Below are 25,365 nucleotides of genomic sequence, written 5' to 3' on the forward strand. Positions count from 1 at the left end.
CTGAATGTACTAAAACCACTGAATTACACAGTTTAAATGAGCGAATTGTATGGTATGGTAATTATATCTCAGTAAAACTTAGTGAAGGAAACAACACAAAGTTCAGGTTACCATTATTAACACACTTGTGTTACTTATTGTTTGGGAATGTTAGGCTAACACAAATCGGGATTATTACTTGGAGAAATCTTCCTTGGTCAGAATTCTTTCTTGGACAGTGGTGTTCACAGTAGTGACATTTCAATTATAGAAAATAACCTCCTTTTTGTTCCTTATTTACTCAACAAAAATTTAATAAGTCTTATCTTGTATTAGGCCCTGTGACTAGTGCTAGGATTACAAAGACAATTAAGACATGGTCCCCTGCTTTGAAGGGGTTTCCCTTTTTGTTTGGAGAGACAAAACTGGATAAAACTGCATTAAAATGTTGTAAATAATTACAGTAGTTGAATATTCTGGGTATTTTGAAGATACAAAAGAAGAATGGTTATTTCAGGTGGGCACATTTTAGCTTGGTAAGTTTTCAGAGAAAACTTCAGGGAGAAAATTACATTTGGAGTAAGTTTGGAAGATCAACTTGATTTTCACCAGGGCAGGGGAGCATTATAGGCAGAGGGAACAACGAATAAAAACTTCCAGGTTCAGGCATTACAACAGGCCTAGTAAGTTTTAGAATATTGGAAGTGAGATAAAGGGCACCACTGTCATTGCTAAGGCTAAAAAGAAAACTTCATGTATTTGATTTTTATTCTTAATAGGTTGGAGGCACTTCTTTTCTCTTTGTGGTTACGTCAAAAAGAAAAGTTTACTTATGTGGTTACAGGCATTTAGTAACAGGTTTTATATGTTGTGACCTCTCAGAATCCTTTATATGATAATAACCATTTGAATTAAAGAGAGGATATAATATATAACATATTATAACCATTTTAATTAAAGAGGAGAATATAATACATAACAACATCTTGTAAGTTGTAAAAGCTTATTTGAATAGGGAACGTTTTTTCCTTGTAGCCCCACATGGGACTAGGGAATAGGGAAAATGTTGTGTTACACATTTGGTCCATCTATTTGATGGAATATTAAGTAGTCAATAAGATAATGGTTATGAAGGGAGTAGCAGCATAGAAAACTGCTTATATGTAAGAAAGAAGAAATCAGAATCTTAATTTGTTTTGGTACAATGCTTACCATCATGTAAAGTGCCCATGCACGACAAAACTAGATACTATTTTTATCCATGATATTGGTGTACTCTTGTTAAAAAAAAAAAAAAGGCGCACACTTTGTGGAGCAGTTTGGTTCTAACAGAATTGTAAAAAATATATGCTTGAATAGGTAGTTTTTTAAAGAGTCACTAATAAAATACTGACCTTGTGTATATACAAAGATGTACTTACAGGGATGTACAAAATGGAAGTGCTTAAATGATCGCCAGTAGGAGAGTGGTTAAGAACATTGCTGTATATCCATACTGTGGAATACTCTGTGGCCATTAAATGGAAATAAGTAGATTTATATCTGTGACATTGAGAAATAAAATTTTAAAGATGCATTCTTTGAGGAAAAAAGTCACAAATTTTATATATATGTGTGTTTATGTATATATAACATACATAGCATAACATATATATATAACATATGTATGTGTGTGTGTTTATATATGTATGTATTTTCCATTTATGGAAAACAACTCTTTCTACATTATAAATATCAGCATACTGATAGAAAATCTGCAGGGATACACAGAGTTGTTAGCAGTGGTTTCTAGTGGAGTGGGGAATGGTGATTCAGGTGTGTTTGTGTGAAATGGAGATTTCACTTTTCACTTTACATGTTTCTGAAAGGTTTCCAAGTATTTAGCAGTGAGTTTGTATTACTTCTGTAACTGTTTTTGAAAATGTGCAAGGGAGAATACATCTAAACAGAAGTATATCACTAGGTTGGTGAGATTATGGATAACTCCCTAAATTTGTGTAATAAAATTATAAAAAGAAATATAAACTATTCAGCATGTAATTGCGAAGGACACTTTACTCTTTTGATGTGTTATAAGGTTTTTCTCCCTGTAATATTTAAGAATGTTGCATTAAAATTAAGTAAACTTACTTATTTTGAGTTTTGGCTTTGATCTTTAGGTGGACCTTTAATCCTGCAGTTCTCACTAAAGCAAACATTGTCCGAAGTGGGGAAGCTGCTCAAGGTGCAGAGGGAGGCACCTCACAGTTTCAAGTGGGTGATCTTGTACAAGTTTGTTACGATCTGGAAAGAATTAAACTTCTACAAAGAGGACATGGAGAATGGGCTGAAGCTATGCTCCCAGTAAGTATATATGAAATAGTTTTGGACTAGGAATTATAGTTTGCTTATGTAGTTTTTAGAAGTACTTTACTTTCAGAGACTAAATTAGCATATCCCTTCCAGAATTGTACTCTTCTTTGGCAGCTAAGCATACGTCATACCTTTTTATTTTCTAATTTATTCTAGTTTAGTTAGTTTGGGAAGGTCCAAAAAAGACTACAGTTAATAGTTTTCTGATAGAGCTGTTAGTGAAGAGCAACATAGGTGTAAAGCAACAGATGCTGAATCCAGAGTGAGTGATAGTTGCTCATCTGATTGCTCACTGTGCTGGACCACTGCTGCTGTCCTCACTGGGGGGCCTGCCTCCCTAAAACTTAGAGTGTCACTGGAATGGGTGTCTTCTGCGGTGGCTCTTGAAGAGCCACAGTTTACTTTTTTATTTATTCAGTTCAATACATTTTTCATCAACTGTCCAGCAGCAACCAAAAAATTTGTTCTGTTCTCTTTTCACCCATCCTTCTTTTTCTCTATCTGCCCTTCGCTTCTGTCTTTCTGTTCCCTTCTGTCTTTCACCTGCTAACTGCCCCATGATGTATATCCTGTTTCTTTCTACCCTGCAATGTCCTTTTGTTGAGCCTTCTACTGTGCCTGTTCCTCATTCTTGTCTCATTCCATCCCACATCCTGTCCTGTCCCCCAAGTCCCATCCCATTCAGTGCCTCATCCCTATCCCATCTGCTCTCCCATCCCCCAGGTAGCCCAGTTCCCCTGCCTAGCTAGCACCTCCTCTTCTTGTCCAGCTCCACTTCCACCCATGTGACCCTCTGCCATCTCCCATCTTGTCTAGTCCCACCTCCCTGTCCTTCATGTTGTCTTGTTCCTCCATCAGTCCATCTTCCTTTCTGCCATGTCCTTCAGTGGGTATTTTAGCACAGTGTGGCTGTTAGGCTTTGTGAACGAAACGAAACAAAACGAAACAAAACAAAACAAAACAAATTTCTGTTACTATGGTGCTTTCAAAGACCTTTGATAGTTTGCAGATGCTGCTGACCTTTTTATTGCTTTAGATGCTGAATAAGGGAGAGTTGTATGTTTTTCAGGAGCTGTATGTATACTGTTTTTGTGAAAAAAATTTAATTCTATATAATCCCTTTTTGTTTTCTTTGCTTTTAAAATTAAAGTTGACTAGAAAGGTATTACAAACTTCAAGCCTTACTCCAATGTAGTAATGTTGTGTTACTTAAAATGTAGTCTTTTGACATGTTTTGTAGGAGCTGTATATACTATTTTAAGATTTTTTACAGTCAAGATGTTTTTGTTTTTCCCCTTAGCAATGATATTATAGCAGCTTCTGTTGAGTGAGTGCCCACTCTCAGCACTGTGTTAAATCATGTGTATGTTCATGTGTGCACACACATGTATATATGTGTATACACATGTATGTACCCACACAAACTTTATTAGTCTTATGAATATTATACATAGGTGGTGGTATGGGCATTCTTATTTTAAAGATGAGATCAGAGCTGAAATTCTGAACTAGAATTTGAACCCAGATCTGCTTCACTTCAAAGCCTAAGTACTCTCTGTCTCCCATAGTAAACTGTTGTATAAGCAAAGCCTCTAGGTAATTTCTGGAGGGGAATTCTGGGATTCCAGTAAGTGGTGGTGTAGATTTTGAATCTTCTTATAAAAACCGTCAACAACTAGATTAACATAACAAAAAACCCCATAGATATCTCTAACAAAGCCAGGTGACAGAAGCCTGTTGAGCCCTAACATATGAATGGAGAGAAACTGCTGACAGCTACCTGGGTCTGCATCTGTCTGTATGGCAGCAGAGAATTAATTGGGAATGGCATGTGCTTGAGAACTTGGACTCCAAACTAGCTCACAGGTGTTCATTGACTGGTATGGTAGACTGATGTAATGAGCAATACGTGGGAGGGCTTCCACAGGTTCCAGTTTGGGGTGAGAGCAGTAGGTCCATGCTAAAGTTTGAAGGGACTGGATCAGCCTCAGTCTATAAACTCTCATAACAGACAAGTCAAACTTCCTTCCAGGGCAGAGCCCTTCATCCAGGAGAAAGTGCTGGGTATTTGAAACCAAATTTAGGGATAAAAGAATGAGTTGGTCCAGGTAAAAGTTTGAAGAGATCATGGTTGAATCCCCATACACAGTTGTTACTGAAAAAATAGATTAATGAATAGTATTAACTTCTCTGCAGACAAATGAAAGTATGCCAGAAGGATATGCACAGAAAACTAAAATCATAATTCAAAATGAGCCAAAGGAAAATCAGAAAATGATAAAAGATGGAAAGAATGAGATAAATCATAATTAGAAATGAGGTGGTAGAATTTAAGAAAGAATTGATAAGAAAGATAATTTCAGAAATGAAGAGTAAGCTAGAAGCAACACGGAGTAATACAACAGATCATGCCTTAAGAGAAATAGAAGGTAAAAAGAAAAAAGAATTAAAAAGATAAAGAGTATATCAGAGAAAGTGATAAATATAGAATGTCTAATATATGTATAATAGGAGTCCCTGCAAAAAAGGAAAAATAGAAACCAAAGCTTTGGAATATAAGAAATTCTAAAATCTGCAATTTCAGAAAATTTCCCCCAAATTAAAAGATTTGAAACTAAATATTAAAAGGGCGCATTGCCTGCTTAGGAAAACTGACTCATAACACCAAACACCCAGCCATATTCTGTTAAAATAACTGAATCTTCAAAAAAGAAAAAAAATTCTTTGGGTATCTACCAAAAAGACCAAGTTAGTTGTAAAGGAAAGAAAGTCAGATTGCTGTTAATATAAAATCTTAGTGTTTTATGCCAGAAAACAATGAAATAACATTTATTTAAGGTACTCAAGGAAATAAAATGTAAGCCAAGGATTGCATATGTAACAAAACTTTCAAGTGTAAAGGCTACAAACTGCTATGAACATGTAAGATTTCAGAGAATCTTGTTCCTATGAACCTTTTCTGAGTAGTCTATTAGCGAGTGTTTCAGACCACGAAAATGACTGAAGAGACATATACTGAAGGAGTGATGATGATCGTTAAATAGATATTTACTTGTTGAACTAAGATTAAATAATGGTCATAAAGGAAAGGTTATAATGGTTATATGCTTTAACAACATAGATAAAGCACAACTGTCAAAAAACTGGGTGGGGATACAGCACATGGGAAGCTTAATGAGCTGTTTGATTGCCTTTCAGTTTTAAGTGAAACTAAATACTATTTAAGTCAAAATATTAAAGGAGTAAGGGATAAGGGGAAGAACATTTGAGTGACTACTTTCAATACTGTGCATACACTAGGGAACCAATACATTATTTTTTTTTAAAGAGGGAATAAGGATGTGTATGTGTGTGCGTGTGTGCGTATCATGTATGTATATATACTCACCCATACTTAGAAATAAAAATAAAGGTATTAGTGTAGACATAACTATTAGGACAACACAAAATTTATGTTAAAAATAGCAAACAATGGAAGGATTTACTATCAAGTTTAAAAAAAGTTTCATATATAAAGTAGGAATATGATAAATAGGAACAAAGGCAGAGGGAGATGTCTTCGAATGTGTCTTGTTTTATAAATCTGCTTTGAAACCATATTCATATTTATACAATTATAAAGCAAAAATAAATTTAAAAAGATTTTTAAAAGTGGAAAATAAAATGAAATAAGTGAGTTTAAACTATGTTTCCTGTTAGTGTAAACATACAGAGAGGAAATTACAAGTAATTTTTAAACACAGTAATTTGTTGTCATATCCTTACAGGAGGAATGTACCCAAAAGAACTACATAGAAAAAGAAAATTTAACAATTTTAAGAAATCTACTGTTTGTAATAGTGTTGATAGTGTTGTTCTGCGATTGTTGTATATGTTGTATATGTAATATGACAAAAAACCAAATGAATAGTTACATGGTAATTCTGCATCTGTGTACTCCCAGTGACCTTAAGAACTAGAATGTTCAAAGTGTGAAAAGAAGTGGATGTAATACAGAAGAGGTTAAGTAAAAACCCTATAGTCTTGAATTCTAATTGAAAGAGCGTTGGAACCAATAAACAATTTTTTTTTAACTCATGATTTATTTTATTTTTTAAAATAACCTCTCTCTCCCCATTTCCTAACTCTGTTTATGAAAAGACCTGGGAACAGTGACCATTCCAGTAACAATAACCAACTGTAGTGCTCAGTTATGGTTTTGAAATAGCCTTTTCCTCTGTAAAGAACCAGGGCTCTTTAGATAAATGGCTAATTCTGACTCTTTGGCAGGAAGTGAGCAAGATGAGCCTCACACCAGATAGCAAGGAACTGATCAAAGATTCTAGATCATGTTGAAAGGATTTAGCAGCAAATTTGAAGGGTTTATTACAAATACAGAGACAGATGAACCTATTAAACTACACCAATTATCAAAATTCGAATTATAAGAAACTGTATAGGACAAAACAACCCTATTTATACAACAAATAATTTGTAAAGAAAAAATGCATAGACCTTATTTGGAGCTTGGTTTAAACTAAAGAAGTTTATCATTTTGTGGGGCAATTAGAAATTTGAACACTGGTATTTTATGATATTAAAGAGTTATTGATAATTTTAGGTGGGTTGGTATTAGTATTATGGTTATGTTTGAAAAAAGAGTTTACATGATGAACTAATACAAGAGGGGAGAAAGAACAGGCAGGGGAAAACAAGACTGACCATGGACTGATAAACACTAAAACTGGTTGATGGGTACATGAGGATTCAATATACTGTTGTCTACTTTTCTATGCTTGAGATTTTCCATAATGAACATTTAAAGGAGAAAAAACCAAAAGGAATTAAAGCTCATAGACTTTGAGATAATGGTGGAAAATTCCAAGTGAAAATGTCTAATGAGAAGTTAAAATTGTTGTGTGTTGGGGTGTGGGGAGAAGGATAAACAGGGCTAGAGAAGTATATTTTGGAATCTTTGGAAATACGATGATAATTGTCAAAATTGGTTAAATTTTTAAGAAAGAAGACTAAAAACGTTAAGTAAAATTGGAGGAGAATGAACACATTTAGGAATTTGAAGGACAATGAGCCAGTGAATGGAGAAAGGGAAGGAATAGGCAGAAAGATTTGACTATTTGGAAATCAAGGGAATATTTTCAGGAAGTTGAGCTCAAATGCTATGGAGAGGCCAAAGGTCAAGAAGAATCTCAGTCAAGAACAGTCTCTCCTCTGTGTTAGGAACTAGTCAGAGAATATCACTATTCTTAACCAGTCTTCTAGTATTATTTGCTGTTCTGTTGTGCTTAAGACAGTTGGGTTTTAGACCCGAGTTTGGAATGGGACAAATTATAGCACTTAACTTTCTGGGTTACATGTATTAGGTGAGTCAATACATAGAAAGCTCTAGAACAGTATCTGCTACATGATAAGAGCTGCTCCTGACTGTATTTTACACCTGCCTGCCCTTCTTTTCCCATATATTTAATAAGCATTTTATTTCTGTATACTTCTGTTTGGAATCAGCACTGATTTCAAACAGGATTTAAACATAGATGTAAGTTTTGAGCCCTTTTTGGTTTAAGTAGTTTCTTTTAGAAATCAGATTTTATTTTTACTAAATTGATGATGGATTTTGGATTCCTTGATTTATGTATTCTCAAGGTGTATCTTAGGGGGTTAAAAAAGAAGTGTTGAATATAATAAAAAAGCAGTATGTTGTGAATTTTTATGAATAAGATAGACTGTCATGATTTTTGTTCTTACATTCTTTTGGAAGTATAGTAATTTTGTTAGAATAGTTTTTAAAGGTTCTGTTTAAAGTTTGTAATTAATAAATAACCCACTTAAATATGTTTATCCTTAAAAAGTTTTTAAAATAGGTATGAAGTAAAATTAATACTTTAAACATATAAAAATTGGTGATTGATTTTTATGGTATTATATACTTTAGACTTGGAAAGACAAATCTAATTTTTTTTAAAGACTTTAGGTAAAGTTGGCCGAGTACAACAGATTTATTCAGACAGTGACTTAAAGGTGGAAGTTTGTGGAACCTCTTGGACATATAATCCAGCTGCAGTTTCCAAGGTGGCATCTGCAGGATCAGCCATTAGCAATGCATCTGGTGGTATGTTTCATATTGTTTCTTTAAAAGTAATATGGTTTACATTTATAACCTTTGTTAATTCCCCAGTTCTCACATATGGATAATGTTGTATGAGTTCTTGTTTTTTTCCCAGATTACATAACGTCACTTGAATGTTAACTACCTTTTATTGTCATGAAAGTTTTTATTTATTTTTTCCTTTTTTCACATGATGAACAACCTTTGTTCTGGTTGTAGTATGGCTCTGGAAAAACTCTACAAATATGTGCTTTTTCTTGGGTATATTTAAGGCTCTTCCATATTAAGTCTAAGATACATGAAATTCAACATTCTACTCTTTAGGCAGAACTTTTGTTTTCTGCCAAAGAACCATCATTTTCTTAGATTTTCTTTTTCTTTCCAACGTTATTGCTAGCATATGGCTTTTTTGCCAGATACTTTTACATTTCAGCCATATTTTTTTCTCTTATATCATGCCACAATGAGTGGAAAACCATTTTGAGATGTGAATATGCTGGATAATTAAGTAGTAGTACTGGGTGGTTTCTCTACTGATTAATGCCATTTAGAAAAAAATATCTTACACATCTCTAGTTCTTTTTTTTTTTTTTTTTCAGTCAAAACTAATCAGTTGGCATTGTTGAAGTGTGTTAACACTTAGATGTTCATTTTCCACTGCAAATTGATTTGTCCCTAAAATATTTCCCCAGATATTATAGAGATGATAATGCTTTTGAATCATACTCTTTGCTCTGTTTACTTATGCTAAGGTCTGTAGCATTGAGCCCAGAGAGTCAGCATGGTATGCTTAAAACCTGAAAGGAAGTTTGTATATCAGTATGATACTCCCATTGTAGTGTGTTAATTCATAGTGTCTGTGAATGACTTCTTGATCTTGAATTACTATTTGCATGTAACTCTCTACTTTCTCTGAAGTTTTAATTTGAAATACATGAATTGGAGAAAACTGGGAATACTTATGAGTTTGATTGAATGCAGTTTTATATGGTAGTTATTATAATTTACATAGGTAATATTTGTAGCATAGTACAAAAATAACATTGGTAGAAATAATGAAGAAGGAAAAGTGTGTTTTATAGGCCTGTGGGTAATGCTTGTCTGTTAGTAGTTAAGATTTGAGATCCTCCTACGTTAGCAGCTTTATTTGATGCTTTACAGAAAGACTCTCTCAGCTCTTGAAGAAATTATTTGAAACCCAGGAATCTGGTGACCTCAATGAAGAATTAGTTAAGGCTGCTGCCAATGGAGATGTTGCTAAAGTGGAAGATTTGTTAAAAAGACCAGATGTGGATGTGAGCATTTAAAAAATTATTTTGAAGCATACAAAAAATAGAATAGTATAATGAATCTTATAATTCAACAATTATTAAGATTTTGCCACATTACTTCAATAGTTATTAAGAATTAATTAAACCACATATACTTCATCTATTCCTTGTTTTCTGAGGTATTTTTAGAAGACATCAGACGTCATCATGTGCATTTCTAAAAGATACATTTTCTTATTTAACACTGTGATCTGTTTTATGAATGACAAAATGTAGATTACAATTTTTAAGTTGTTAGTGTCTTTTTGGGGAAATCCAGTTAATTTTTCTCATAAAAATGTCATCTTATAATGTCTTATAAATAAATTTTAGTAAAAATTTAAAGCTGTTTTCCATCCCTCTTTTCAAAACATTTAATCCAAACTAGCCCGCCCAATGAATTTAGAGATGACATGTATTTTGTGAATCTTAATCATTTATGCTGTGATTTCACTGTTCACATAAGCTGTATTTGAAGTGCCATTTTGGTACTGGCTTGGCCATTCATTGGCTTTGCCATTGCTATCATACTGGCACCAACAGGATGTCCAGTGATGGCTCAGAGGTTGTAGTTGGCGTGGCACATTGAATTGTTGCCACTGTGGCCAGGGCTTTTGTTGCCACACCTTTGTATCCTAGACAGTTTAAAGAAGGTCACATCTTCAGTTGTAAGGTATAAACATCATATTCCTATGAGATTATGTGACATTTTAGGTTTATTAGGGAAATACCAACACCCAGTGGTTTCCTTTTTTATTATTTTTATTGTAGTATCATTAATCTACAATTACATGAGGAACATTATGTTTAATAGACTCCCCCCATCATCAACTCCCCCCAACATACCCCATTACAGTCACTGTCCATCAGCATAGTAAGATGCTATAGAATCATTACTTGTCTTCTCTGTATATGCTGCCTTTCCCATGTCCCCCCACCTACATTGTGTGTGCTAATCGTAATGCCTCATTTTCCCACTTATCCCTCCCTTCCCCCCCACCCTCCCCAGTCCCTTCCCCCCCACACTCCCCAGTCCCTTCCCCCTTGGTAACTGTTAGTCCAACACTGGGTTCTGTTGAGTCTGCGGCTGTTTTGTTCCTTCAGTTTTTTCTTTGTTCTTATACTCCACAGATAAGTGAAGTCATTTGGTACTTGTCTTTCTCTGCCTGGCTTATTTCACTGAGGATAATACCCTCTAGCTCTGTCCATGTTGTTGCAAATGGTAGGATTTGTTTTCTTCTTATGGCTGAATAATATTCCATTGTGTATATGTACCACATCTTTATCCACTCATCTACTGATAGGCACTTAGGTTGCTTCCATTTCTTGGATATTGTAAATAGTGCTGCGATAAACATAGGAATGCATGTGTCTATTTCAAACTGGGCTTCTGCATTCTTAGGGGTAAATTCCTAGGAGTGGAATTCCTGGGTCAAATGGTATTTCTATTTTGAGTATTTTGAGGAACCTCCATACTGCTTTCCACAATGGTTACACTAGTTTGCATTCCCACCAGCAGTGTAGGAGGGTTCCCCTTTCTCCACAACTTTGCCAACATTTGTTGTTATTTGTCTGTTGGATGGTGGCGATCCTTTCTGGTGTGAGGTGATATCTCATTGTGGTTTTAATTTGCATTTCTCTGATAACTAGCGATGTGGAGCATCTTTTCATGTGTCTGTTGGCCATCTGAATTTCTTCTTTGGAGAAGTGTCTGTTCAGCTCCTCTGCCCATTTTTTAATTGGCTTATTTGCTTTTTGTTTGTTGAGGTATGTGAGCTCTTTATATAATTTGGATGTCAACCCCTTATCAGATACGTCATTTATGAATATATTCTCTCATACTGTAGGATGTCTTTTTGTTCTACTGATGGTATCCTTTGCTGTAGAGAAGCTTTTTAGTTTGATATAGTCCCACTTGTTCATTTTTGCTTTTGTTTCCCTTTCCCGGGGAGATATGTTCATAAAGAAGTTGCTCATGTTTATGTCCATGAGATTTATGCCTATATTTTTTTCTAAGAGTTTTATGGTTTCATGACTTACATTCAGGTCTTTGATCCATTTTGAGTTTACTTTTGTGTACAAGGTTAGACAGTAATCCAGGTTCATTCTCTTACATGTAACTGTCCAGTGTTGCCAACACCAGCTGTTGAAGAGGCTGTCATTTCCCCATTGTATGTCCATGGCTCCTTTATCATATATTAATTGACCATATATGCTTGAGTTTATATCTGGGCTCTCTGTTCTTTTCCACTGGTCTGTGGGTCTGTTCTTGTGCCAGTACCAAATTGTCTTGATTACTGTGGCCCTTCCTCTTCTATTTTTTAGAAAACTTTTAAGGAGAATGTCTTTTCTATATGCCTGATAAAATTCAGCGATGAATCCATTTGGCCCGGGAGTTTTGTTTTTGGTTAGTTTTTTGATTACCGATTGAATTTTGTTGCTGGTAATTGGTCTGTTTAGATTTTCTGTTTCTTCCTTGGTCAGTCTTGGAAGGTTGTATTTTTATAGGAAGTTGTCCATTTCTTCTTGGTTTTCCAGCTTGTTAGCATATAGATTATCATAGTTGATGTGTGTAGATTCTCTTTTTCACTTAATAAGCCTGGCTAGGGGCTTACCTATTTTGTTTATTTTCTCAAAGAACCAGCTCTTGGTTTCATTTATTTTTTCTATTGTTTTTTATTCCTCTCAATTTTATTTATTTCTTCTCTGATTTTTATTGTATCCCTCCTTCTGCTGACTTTGGGCTTCATCTGTTCTTCTTTTTCCAGTTTCAGTAATTGTGACTTTAGACTATTCATTTGGGATTGTTCTTCCTTCTTTAAATAGGCCTGGATTGCTATATACTTTCCTCTTAGCACTGCCTTCATTGCTTCCCACAGAAGTTGGGGTTTTGTGCTGTTGTTGTTATTTGTCTCCATATATTGCTTGATGTCTATTTTAATTAGGTCATTGATTCATTGATTATTTAGGAGCATGTTGTTAAGCCTCCATGTGTTTGTGAGCCTTTTTGTTTTCTTTGTACAATTTATTTCAAGTTTTATGCCTTTGTGGTCTGAGAAGTTGGTTGGTAGAATTTCAATCTTTTTGAATTTACTGAGGCTCTTTTTGTGGCCTAGTATGTGGTCTATTCTGGAAAATGTTCCATGTGCACTTGAGAAGAATGTGTATCCTGCTGCTTTTGGGTGTAGAGTTCTGTAGATGTCTGTTAGGTCCACCTGTTCTAGTGTGTTTTTCAGTGCTTCTGTGTCCTTACGTATTTTCTGTCTGGTGGATCTGTCCTTTGGAGTGAGTGGTGTGTTGAAGTCTCCTAGAATGAATGCATTGCATTCTATTTCCTCCTTTAATTCTGTTAGTATTTGTTTCACATATGTTGGTGGTCTTGTATTGGGTGCATATATATTTATAATGGTTATATCCTCTTGTTGGACCGATCCCTTTATCATTATATAATGTCCTTCTTTATCTCTTGTTACTTTCTTTGTTTTGAAGTCTATTTTCTCTGATACAAGTACTGCAACACCTGCTTTTTTCTCCCTATTGTTTGCATGAAATATCTTTCTCCATCCCTTCAGTTTTAGTCTGTGTATGTCTTTGGGTTTGAGGTGGGTCTCTTGTAAGCAGCACATAGATGGGTCTTGCTTTTTTATCCATTCTATTACTCTGTGTCTCTTGATTGGTGCCTTCAGTTCATTTACATTTAGGGTGATTATTGAAAGATATGTACTTATCGCCATTGCAGGCTTTAGATTCGTGGTTACCAAAGGTTCAAGGGTAGCTTCTTCACTAAGCATCTAACTTACCTCTCTTAGTAAGCTATTATAAACACAGTCTGATGATTCTTTATTTCTCTCCCTTCTTATTCCTCCTCCTCCATTCTTTATATGTTAGGTGTTTTATTCTGCACTCTTTTGTGTTTCCTTTGACTGCTTTTGTGAATAGTTGATTTTATTTTTTGCCTTTAGTTAGTATTTGGCTGGTCTGCTTTCTTTGCTGTGATTTTATTTTCTCTGGTGACATGTATTTAGCCTTAGGAGTGCTCCCATCTAGAGCATTCTCTTAAAAATATCCCGTAGAGGTGGTTTGTGGGAGGCAAATTCCCTCAACTTTTGCTTGTCTGGGAATTGTTTAATCTGTCCTTCATATTTAAATGATAATCATGCTGGATACAGTATTGGTTCAAGGCCCTTCTGTTTCATTGTATTAAATATATCATGCCATTCTCTTCTGGCCTGTTAGGTTTCTGTTGAGAAGTCTGATGATAGCCTGATGGGTTTTCCTTTTTAGGTGATTGTTTTTCTCTCTCTGGCTGCCTTTAATACTCTGTCCTTGTCTGTGATCTTTGGCATTTTAATTATTATATGTCTTGGTGTTGTCCTCCTTGGGTCCCTTGTGTTGGGAGATCTGTGGTCTTCCATGGTCTTGAGAGACTATTTCCTCCCCTAGCTTGGGGGAGTTTTCAGCAATTATTTCTCAAAGACACTTTCTATCCCTTTTTCTCTCTCTTCTTCTACTACTCCTATAATGCGAATATTGTTCCGTTTGGATTGATCACACAGTTCTCTTAATGTTTCATTCCTGGAGATCCTTTTATCTCTCTCTGCCTCAGTTCTCTGTTTTCGTGTTCTCTGATTTCTATTCCATTAATGGTCTCTTGCACCTCATCCAGTCTGCTCTTAAGTACTTCCAGAGATTGTTTCATTTCTGTAATCTCCCTCCGGACTTTATCCCTTAGCTCTTGCATATTTGTCTGCTGGTCCATCAGCATGGTTATGACCGTTGTTTTGAATTCATTTTCAGGAAGATTGGTTATATCTATTTCCTCAGGCCCTCTCTCTGGGGTTATCTGTGTGATTCTTGACTGCACCAGATTCTTCTGCCTTTTCAATGTGATAGAGGTGGTTGTAGGCAGGTGGGGTGTGTGTCAGGTGGGACAACAACATCCCTTCCTGCTTCCTGGCCACCTTGCCCTTCTCCACTGCCTGTGTCGGTTACCTGCACACCAGGTGCAGCCTCTGAGTTAATCCCCTTATCTGCAGAGGGAGGGGCAGCCCTCGGCGTAGCCCAGAGCCCTGCGGGGAGTGGCAGGCGCTCCGTGTGTGTTCTCCTGCGAGAATGGCGCCAGTTCGTTTGTTGCCCTTTCTTTGTCTGTCTGTGCCAGGCAGCTATGCACTGGCTGCAGCCTCTGGGTCAGCCCCGGTTAGCTGCACGCTGGGAGGAGAGTCTATGTGGTTGCTCTGGGTGGGGCCATTCTCCAGCTCCTCCGCTGCTGTGGGGGAGGAACGAATGGCAGGCTGCTTATCACTGTGAGGGGCTTCAAAGCTGCATTGCCACCCACGGGGTTTGGGCACCTGATGTTCCTTAGGATTCCCAGGCTGCTGGGCTGAGTGCTGGGACGATTCCGTTAAGCTGTTAAGCCCTTGTCTCTTTAAGATTTTCAAAAAGCATCCGCTTTTCTTTTGTCCCAGGGGAGCCGGCTGCGGGGACCCGCTCGGAGATTTTCCTTTTCCGTTTCTCTAATATCCAGTACACCATGCAATGTGTGTCTGTATTCCCAGTGCAGATTACTAGGGCAGATTACTGGGGCTGGCTATTTAGCAGTTCTGTGCTTCCACTCCCTCCCCACTCTGATTCTTTTCGTGTCAGCGGAGAGCTCGGGTTGGGGGAGTGCTCGGTTCCTGCCGTGTTGCAACTTTGTATCTTACCCTTTTCTGTGAGATGCTGAGCCTGACTGTTGTACTGTATATTCTGGTCTCTCTTTAGGCGTAGTTGTATTTGTTGTATTTTCAAAAATATATATGGTTTTGGGAGGAGATTGCTGCTGCCTACTCACGCCACCATCTTGAGCCTTCTCTCCCCCAGTGGTTTCTTGATTGGTTGTGAGATGTGTCACAGTTTGTTTCAGTATTAAATACCAGTGTTTTTTTGTTTTGAAACAGAGTTAGACTTCTGAATTCTGCCAAGGAGAATTGCATTTTATTATATTTAATATTTTTCTTCATTTAATTACTAATTTGTTTTAGTTTTTTAAAAACAATGTCATACGTTCTAGAAACTTAAAGGGAAAAATGGTTCTGTAGTATTTGTTATAAAAAACATCTTCTCAAACCTGGTTTCCCATTCTTTGAAGGCAAGTATTTTTATCTTTCAGCTGATTTTCTTCATATGTTTACTTCATGTCTTCCAATAACATATTGTTACTTCTTGATTTTTTTAATGTTTTACGAATTTTCTTGATATTTCACTGTGAAGGTGAGGATTCAGTGTTCTTTCACCACTTACATCCTGCCTCCTCCACACACACACACACACACACACACACACACACACTCACACTCCTCCAACTTCTTAATGTGGTTATATTGTACTGTAATTTTGTTAAGATTAAAATTAATTGTGCACGTCACTATTTAAATGACATTTATATCTGAGCAATGGAGATGATAAATTGTGTTTCCCTATACAACTTTTTGTTTTCCTTGGTGTTCATAATTGTTTTTTTTTTTTTATTGAAGCATAATTTACATATCATGTAATCTGCACCCCTGCTAAGATGTAGAATGTATCCTTCATTGCAGAAAGCTCACTTGTAGTTTTTCTCAGTTAGTCCCTCTTAACTGCAGGCATAGTTAAAAAATTTTTTTATTTATTAGTAATCAATATTGTTATAATTAATTCTTCCCTAAACCTTTTTCTAATCTCTCAAGACCTTCAGATACATCAGCTAGGAATTTATTTCATTTTCTGAGAGAAGATAACATAGGAGAAAACCTAACCTAAATGACCTTGGGTATGGTGATGACTTCTTAGATATGACCCAAGGACATGATCTACAGTTTTGTAGTTTAATAGTTATATTTTTTCATTTATGTCTGTGATCCACTTAAGTTAATTTTTGTGTAGAATGTAGGTCTGTGCCTAGATTTTTTTTCCCCCCATGTAGGTGTCCAATTGTTCCAGCATCATATGTTTATCTTTGGCAGAAGAGACTGTATTGCCTTTTTTCCTTTATAAATGATCACTTTACTGTATTTATGAGAGTGTATTTCTGGGGACTCTGTTCTATTCCACTGATGTATTTGTCTGTTCTTTGGCTAATACCACACTGTCTTGATTACTGTAGCTTTACTGTTAGACTTGTAGTTTTGTATTATCAGTCCTCCAGCTGTGTTCTTCTCCTTTATATTGGGTTGGCTCTTCTGGATCTTACCTCACCATATAGTCTTTAGAATCATTTTGTTGATATCCATAAAATAACTTGCTGGGATTTTGACTGGAATTATATTGAATCTGTAGATGAAGTTAGGAAGAACTGACATCTTGAGAATATTGAGTCTTCCATGAATATGGAGTATCTCTCCATTTATTTAGTTCTTTTATTTTGTTCATCAGAATTTTGTAGTTTTCCTCATGTAGATCTTGTATATATTTTGTTAGATTTGTATTTAAATATTTAAATTTTGGAGGTGATAAATGATGTTTTTAGTTTTAAATTCCTCTTGTTTATTGATAGTATTTAAGAAAGCAGTAGATACTTGTGTGTTAACTTTGTATCCTACAACCTGGTATAATTGCTTATAATTGGTTCCAGGAGTTTTTTAGTCCATCCTTTTGGATTTTCTACATAGATAATCATATCTTTGAACAAAGGCAATTTTATGTCTTTTTCTTGATATGTAAACTTTTTATTTCATTTTCTTGCTTTATTGCATTAGCAAGGGTGTCCAGTACAATGTTGCAAAGGAGTGATGAGAAGGGACATCCTTATGTTGTACCTGATTTTAGTGGAAAAGCTTTGAGTTTCTCACCATTAAGTGTATGTTAGCTGTAATTTTTTGGTATGTTTTTATCAAGTTGAGAATATTCCCTTTTATTCCTAGCTTACTGAGTTTCCTTTTTTAAATCATGAATCGGTGTTACATTTTGTTAAATGCTTTTTATGCATCTATTAATATGAGTAGAGTATTGATGTGATTCTCTTACACATAGCATATAAGCCTGGCTGCCAACATTATGAATGCTGATTAAGGGAAGATGGCCTGGGTTTCCAGCATTCAGCATGTAACTATTTGCATAAAACTTAGGTGTTTTAGTACTTTGCCCCACCCTAAACTGTTGCTGTTTTTTTTTTCTTTTTTTTCTTTTTAACTGTTGCTCGTTTTTATAGCCTTGGGACTCTTTAACCTTTGCAAACAGTAAACTGAGGTTTCTGCTACTATGAGTGGGGGAAGCAGTAGCTCAGCTGTGCAGAGTAGCATAAACCAGAGATCTAAATGCTTTTTAAAGAGACTCAACCAGTGCTTCTGTGTTTAGCTCCCATTCCTGCATTATCCCCTGGTCTAGAGGTATCTAGTCATAAATTCTGAGCCTTTTTGGTTACTTTGGCAAAAGGTTTTCTTCTAGGTACTCCTCACAGCTCACTAGGTCTGCTTTATAGCTTCCTGTATATGTGAGCATGTGTGTGTTTTCTGTTTTGCTAGTTCTAATGATCTTTGTGGCTTGAGGCTTTAAAGAAAATAACAACTTCTGTTTTAGTAAGATGTAAGGTGGTAATGGAAAGAAATGCAACCCAACCTCCAGTTAAAAATATTCTTACAATGATACACCTTCCACCCAAAAGTTTTACTGAGGTATTATTGTTTGTACCACAACTAAATATATAAGGATATATATACTCTTTAAGGCTCACAACACTGAAATATAGTACTCTTTTTCCTTGTCTGCCTACTTCCAGTTCTTCTAATAAATTTTTTCACTTTAGCTTTCCTATTTTTCAATAGCATTCTCCTCTTCATTTTTAGGTGTAAAGAATTCTTTAACATCTCTAATTGAAGTTTTTTCCCCCAATGTTTTTTTTTCTCTACATTTGTTTCTTTTGCAATCACTTCTTTCTTGTTTTTTTAAAAAATTATTTTATTTTGTCTCCCATTTTTTTTTTTTTTTGGTATTTGAAGTCTTCCTCAAATCTCTGATCCCTAGTTGTACATTCATGTCTGAATAAGATATTAAAAAGCAGACTGATTGATAGCTCTGTCTGGATAAGACTTGGTGATTGACTTTTCATTTCGATAGCATGTGTGGAGGTGGGGTCTCCAAATGCTGTCATGGAGGAGTCTGTTCTCTGTTGGTTATTCAGTTGTTTAAGGAAGGAGACCTCCTTTTTTGTTGTAGGAACTAGGTTCATGGCAGCTAACGCTCCATCCTTGAGTTTGAGGAGTGGGCCCAGAGTGTAGCCATTGCGCATTACACTTACACCTGGGGTCCCTCTAGTTAGCCCTCTGATGTGCTTGCGTACGTGGGCTTTGAATTTGTCTGGGGTTCCCAGGTTTTATCGTCATCTTCTCTGTAAAGTCACTTAGACCTCCTTTCTGCTTTCTCTCTTTCAAAAATGTGTTGCTTTTTCTCATTTTCTGAAGTTATCTCTCCCTTTTTCTTTGTCCTCATATTTTTTTACATTTCAAATTATTTTGCTGTCTTTTCAGTGTAGTCTCAGGAGGACTAGGATAAAAACACATGGTCAGGCTACCATCTTTAATGGTCTTATGGATGGGAGTGAATGGGGTGGGATGAAGGAATTGCACTTCAGTATGTCCATGGGGAAGTTAGGCGTTTATACAACATCTGAAGTGAAGAAAAGGTTGGAAGTTATTGCTTTATAACGTAATAGTTGTTTACAGCCATTTTGCTAATTATGTATCCTTCATGATAGTTTGCTTATAGTTGGTATTAGGTATATTTGTTGAATTTATATGGTAGACAATATCTCTTCTAAAAGTTTTCCATTCACCTTATTGCTTTTCCATTGAAACACAGGTTCTGATATTTTATAATTCAAATATAAGTAAATATGCAAAACTAATTTAACTTACTTTTCTCCCTCCCCTCCCTTCCTTTCTTTTTTTCAACTTTGCATATTGGCTAAAGAGTTCTTTCATAGCTTTTTGGACAATAGAGCCTTCATCTATTTTGAAAAAAATACCTCCCTCCCCTCTCTGAATTATGGAAAAGATTCTGGTGATCTGTAGTAGAATATATGGAACACCAACCTAAATTATTTTCTTAGAATCACACAGTGTGCTACAGTAAAATCTACACTCTATGTATATACTGGCTTTTCCTAATTTGTGTTACTCCTTCCTTTTTATTTAGGTAAACGGGCAATGTGCTGGCCACACAGCTATGCAAGCTGCTAGCCAGAATGGACATGTTGACATTTTGAAGTTACTTTTGAAACAAAATGTGGATGTAGAAGCAGAGGTAATTAAGCTGGAAAAATATTTTGAGTAAAAACAAATGTCCTAGAAATGGTACTTCTATATTATAAGGTGGATTGTTGTTTTTTATTTATTTATTTTGGATTGTTTTTATTGAAATTTAACTTCAAGGAAGGCTTTTATGATTGAGAAGAAAAATTTGACAAAGACAGCCTGAAGCATTCCTTGTTTTCCGTTGATCCCTCAATATTGTAGGCATAGCCCTAAGTGGAGAGAGGAATTGAGGTTTCCTTTACTCTGAGAGGACCTCCGATCATGTGGGTCAAGATTTTTCCTGATCTGTGACCCTCAAAGGCCTTTCTCTGTTTTTCAGTTTTTCTCAAATGGTAACCAGTAAATTAGAATTTGTTTTGTCTTTATTGTGTCTTGATCTTAATGTGGAGCTCTGAAAAGTTTAGTGCATGGTTATCCCTATATGTTGTATATACACTTAATTTAGAGTATATTGTTGTAAAAGGGAAATATTTTTTATTTTCATTGGAATTTCAGTTGAGAACTCTTGTGTTTTGTATGAAGGATAGTTTCTTTTTGTGTAGTTAACTATAACCTCATTGTTTAAAAATATATTAAAATCATACTTATTTTAGTCAACTACAAAATTATTTAGAGATAAGTCAAATTCTTTCAGACTTAGGCTAGACAGAATATTGAAGTTTTGTCCAGATGACACACATTTGAGGAAGCTTGAGAAGGACTTGAATTTCTGATGGCTAAATTGGTAGACTAGCTTGATTTTACTGATTTAAAAAGTTTAGACACATATTTGATAGTCTTATATTTATTTTGCTTTTTTCTCTTACTGTACATATTTTGAGGAGTTGCAGAGCTTCTAAAGAGCCATTGGTGTAGATGTAAATAGGTCATCTTTGATGTTGAAATTTTGTGTTGCCCAGAAAAAGTTTGAATTCAAATTAGCATATTGGATGTATATAAACATCTAATATACAGCATAGTTTAATTATTGCTTACTTCTACATAATCTAATATACAATTATAATTTAATTAAAACATCTAATATATACAATTAAACTATCAGAGTTTTATTACTGTGATGTTTTTATGAATGAGATTATATGATTTGATTGTGCTTTCACAGTAGTAATTTTTCAGTCATGTGTTTCTTGATTGTGAATTTAGGAACCCAGCATCTGTTAAAAGGGTTTTTTGGTATCAAGAAACACTGACTTGATTTAAATTTAGTATTTTCTAAGTGGAAGGCAATTACTTTTGTTATTGTTTTGGTCTGGTATGGGGAAATGGAGTGAAATTCTGAGTTGAATACCCCAGTTTTCATTTAATGAATCCACAAATTGTAATAGCAACAACTACTTAAACACCACATCCTTTCTAATTATAACTAACCAGGCAAGAGGCTGAAAACCAAATTGCTTTTTGCCTAATTTAACAAAAAGTATACTTTCTGATTCAGAATTTAATCACTAAACCTCGCAACATGGGACTATCTATTTATCTGTGTTTCTAAAGAGTTCTTGTTCACATGAGAAGCTTACACAATGGAGTGCAGCTGTGGGAGTGGGAACGAAGGTGGACATTTTGGAAATGTCTGGAGACATTTTTAATTGTCAGAGCTGGTGGGGTGTTGGGGAAGCACTACTGACATCTAGTGGATAGAAACTAAGGATGCTACTAAACATCCTATGGTGCCAGCTCAGCTCCCACAACAAAGAATTACCTGTCCCAAAATGTAAAGTATTGCTGAAGTTGAGAAACCCTTCAGTTTCTTTTGGAGAAAAAAATTAATTTTACAAATGTACTTAAATTTGTGATTCATCATCTGCCAGTTTGTTTATAAAGTGATATGTTGTTAAATTCTTATTACTGGAACGTATATTTATAAAAGTAGGATAGTATAATGAATCCAGTGTACTCATCACCCTGCTTCAGTTATTTTTCATGGCCAGTTTTGTCTTATGTGTACTCTCTTACCTCCTGCTCTTTTTACTGAACTATACTGAAGCTATACAGCTATATTATTTCATGTGTAAATATTTTAGTATGTATCCTAAAAGATAAGTGCTTTTTTAAAAAATGCCATTACATCTTTAATGAACCTAAAATCAATAATAATTAACAGTGTTTTAAAAAAATTAAATTTTATTAAAAGTTTTAAGGTTAGCTGAAGAATAGAGAATAATATATTTTGTTCTCTAGTTATCTCATTCTGTAACCTTTCATTCCTTTTTTTTTTGAATTAGTAAGTGAGCTCAAAGATAGTATAATCAAAGGTTGCGAACTATAGCCTGCAGGCTAAATCCAGTCCTTCCTTTGTATTGTTAAGTATTATTGGACTACAGCACACCCATTCATTTTATTTATTGTGTATAGCTGCAGAGCTGGATAGCTGTATAAGTGTGACAAAGGCTGTATGGCCTGTAAAACCTAAAATATTTACTTTCTGGCCCTTCATAGAAAAGTTTGCTGACCCCTGGTATGACTATTGTAGACTTCCAGTTGAGTTAAGCTGTTATCAAACTAAGTTATTAGGTGTACATCATATCATTTGAGTATGTGATAAGATTATATTTTTTTCCTATTTCTTTCTCTTAGGGAAAACTCAGCTATTTTGGAAAGTTGTTGTCTCCATGTATGACCTAGTGAGTACAGTAGGAGTACATTCTGTTCCTCCTTAATGTATAGGTAAAGCCGCAAGGACTGTGAGATCTTAGGTATGTTGATATCAATGAGCTAATTTTAGATCCACCAGGGACTCAGTATTTTTTTTCCCTACTGATACAGTATAATAGTGAAAGTATAGAGGATTGAACAGAACACCATTTTTTAAAAATGTGTCCTTTCACAATAAGTTTTAAAATACAACACAGATATATACTGAAGTTATCAAGAAACATGGGGTGGTGTTATCATTTAAGGTTAATGAAAACTTTTGAATGAAGAGGATTAATAGTAGGGCCATGTTTTAATGGAATTGTTGCTTTCTAAAATGATACTGGGCAAAATGGTATAAGCTTCAGTTTCCTCATCTTTGTTAATAACTTAAAAGGGTTGGCGTATGGATTAAGGGAAATAATTAAGGTACCATTTATAGCATACAATACCATGGGAATTTAAGGTTTATTATTATTATTATTATTATTGTTGTTGTTGTTGTTATTATTATTATTACCTCTGTGTTTCTTTCCACCTGGTGTTAGTATAGTTTCTCAAGAAAAAGATGCTAATTTTTGTTTGATTCTGCTTATTTAGTTAATGAAAACAAAACTATAGAAACATTTTATGTAATTGAAAAACTGAGAAGGAAAGGGCAGGGTAAGTGGGCAACAAGACTAGTCAGTTTAAGGAAATTCTTAAAAGGATTAAGAATATTAAAAGGAAAGGATTCAAAAGATTATACACTGTGACCAAGTAGGATTTATTCCTGGAGTATAAGGAGAGTTCAGCATACAAATATCAATCAGTGTGATATTCTGCATTAATAGAATGAAGGGGGAAAAAACAATGACCACCTTAACTGATGTAGAAAAGATTTGATAAAATTCCATACTTTTCTGTGATAAAAACACTCAGAAAACTAGGAATAGAGAGAGAGATTTCTTCAACATAGTAAAAGCCATATATGAAAACCCATAGAGAACATTATACTCAGTAGTAAAAGACTAAATCTTCTCTAGGATCAGGAACAAGGCAAGGATTCTGACTCTTCTTCTCTTACTCAACATAGTACAGTGCAAGTCCTAGCCAGAGGAGTTAGGAAAGGAAAAGAAATAAAAGGCATCAACATTGAAAAGGAAGAAGTAAAATTAAAATTATCAGTTTGCAGATTGTATGATAGAAAAACCTAAACCTTAGATTATAAAGGTTATAAAACCTCCTTATATTTAGAAAAACCTAAAGATTCCACAAGAAAGCCTTTTAGAACTAATTAAGAAATTCAACCAAGAATAAGGATGCAAAGTCAATACACAAAAGTCAGCTGCGTTTCTGTATACTAACAGTCAACAATCTGAAGAGGATATTAAGAAAACAACTCCATTTATAATAGCATCAGAAATAGTAAAATGCTTAGGAATTAATTTAACCAGGGAGGTGAAAGATTTGTACAATGAAACCTAGAAAACAATGCTGAAAAAAATGAAAGACATAAGTAAATAGAAACATACCCCTTTGTTCATAGATTATAAGAATTAATATTACTATGATGTCAGTACTATGCAATGTGATCTGCAGGTTCAGTGCAAACCTTATTGAAATCCCAGCAGTGTTTTTTGCAGAAATAGAAAACATCCATCCAAAAATTTAGTATGTCTTTTCAGTGTACCCCAAATAGCCAAAACCACCTTGAAAATGAACAACAAATTTGGAAGATATTTTTTCTGATATCAAAACTTACTACAAAGCTGTAGTAACCAGAACAGTGTAGTACTGGCATAAAGGCAGACGTACAAGCCAATAGACTAGAATTGAGAATCCAGAAATAAATCCTTGCATATATGTTAAAATGATTTTTGACGTGAGTGCCTAGACTATTCAGTGCGGGAAAGGACAGTCTTTTCAACAAATGGGACCAGGAAAACCAGATACTCACATTCAAAAGAATGAAGTTAGTTCCTTACCTAATACTGTATACAAAGGTTAACTCAAAACAGACCAAAGGACAAAATATAAAAACTAAAATTATGAAAGTCCTAGAAGAAAACATAGGGCAAAAGTTTACAACATTGGATCTGGCAGTTATTTGTTGGGTATGACAGTGAAGGTACAGGTAACAAAAGAAAAAATAGACAAATTAGATTTCATGAAAATTAAAAACTTGTGTGCACCAAAACCCACTATCAGCAGTGAAAAGGCAACCTACAGAATGTGGGAAAATACTGGTAAGTCATATTTATGTGATAGTGAATTGATATCCAGAAATTGTAGAGAATCCTTAAACACAACAACAAAAAATAAACAATCTGATTCAAAAATGGACAAAGGAGTTGAATAGACATTTCTGCAAAGAAAATATTTGGATGGCTCATAAACACATGAAAGGAGGCTGAACACCACAAATAATTAGGGAAATGCAAATCAAGACCACAGGTGAGATACCACCTCATAGCCAGTAGAATGGCTATATAAAAAAAAAACCTCAGAAAATAAGTGTGCCAAGAATGTGGAGAAATTGGAACCTTTGTGCACTTAGAATAGCTGCTAATGTAAATAGTATAGCTGCTTAGAAAACAGTATGGTTGGTTGCCAAAATAATAAAAATAAAATTACCATATGATCCAGAAATTCCATTTCTGAGTATATACCCAAAAGAATTGCAAGCAGGGTCTTAAAGAGATATTCAGATACCCATATTCATAGCAGCATTGTTCACAATAGT

The 25,365-nt window shown here is 35.0% G+C and overlaps 1 protein-coding gene across 1 annotated transcript in view; it reads left to right on the forward strand.

Annotated features, from left to right (window-relative positions):
* The window catches only part of MIB1 (MIB E3 ubiquitin protein ligase 1), a 120,377-nt gene that overhangs the window by 37,319 nt on the left and 57,693 nt on the right, over positions 1-25,365 (forward strand). The window contains exons 7-10 of the mRNA XM_036905783.2: positions 2,139-2,322; positions 8,293-8,437; positions 9,596-9,729; positions 19,891-19,998. Coding sequence (XP_036761678.1) covers positions 2,139-2,322; positions 8,293-8,437; positions 9,596-9,729; positions 19,891-19,998 — 571 coding nt within the window. The remainder of the gene's footprint in view (positions 1-2,138; positions 2,323-8,292; positions 8,438-9,595; positions 9,730-19,890; positions 19,999-25,365) is intronic.

Source organism: Manis pentadactyla, chromosome 6, assembly GCF_030020395.1.
Source record: "Manis pentadactyla isolate mManPen7 chromosome 6, mManPen7.hap1, whole genome shotgun sequence".
In the NCBI taxonomy this organism is placed as follows: Eukaryota; Metazoa; Chordata; class Mammalia; order Pholidota; family Manidae; genus Manis; species Manis pentadactyla.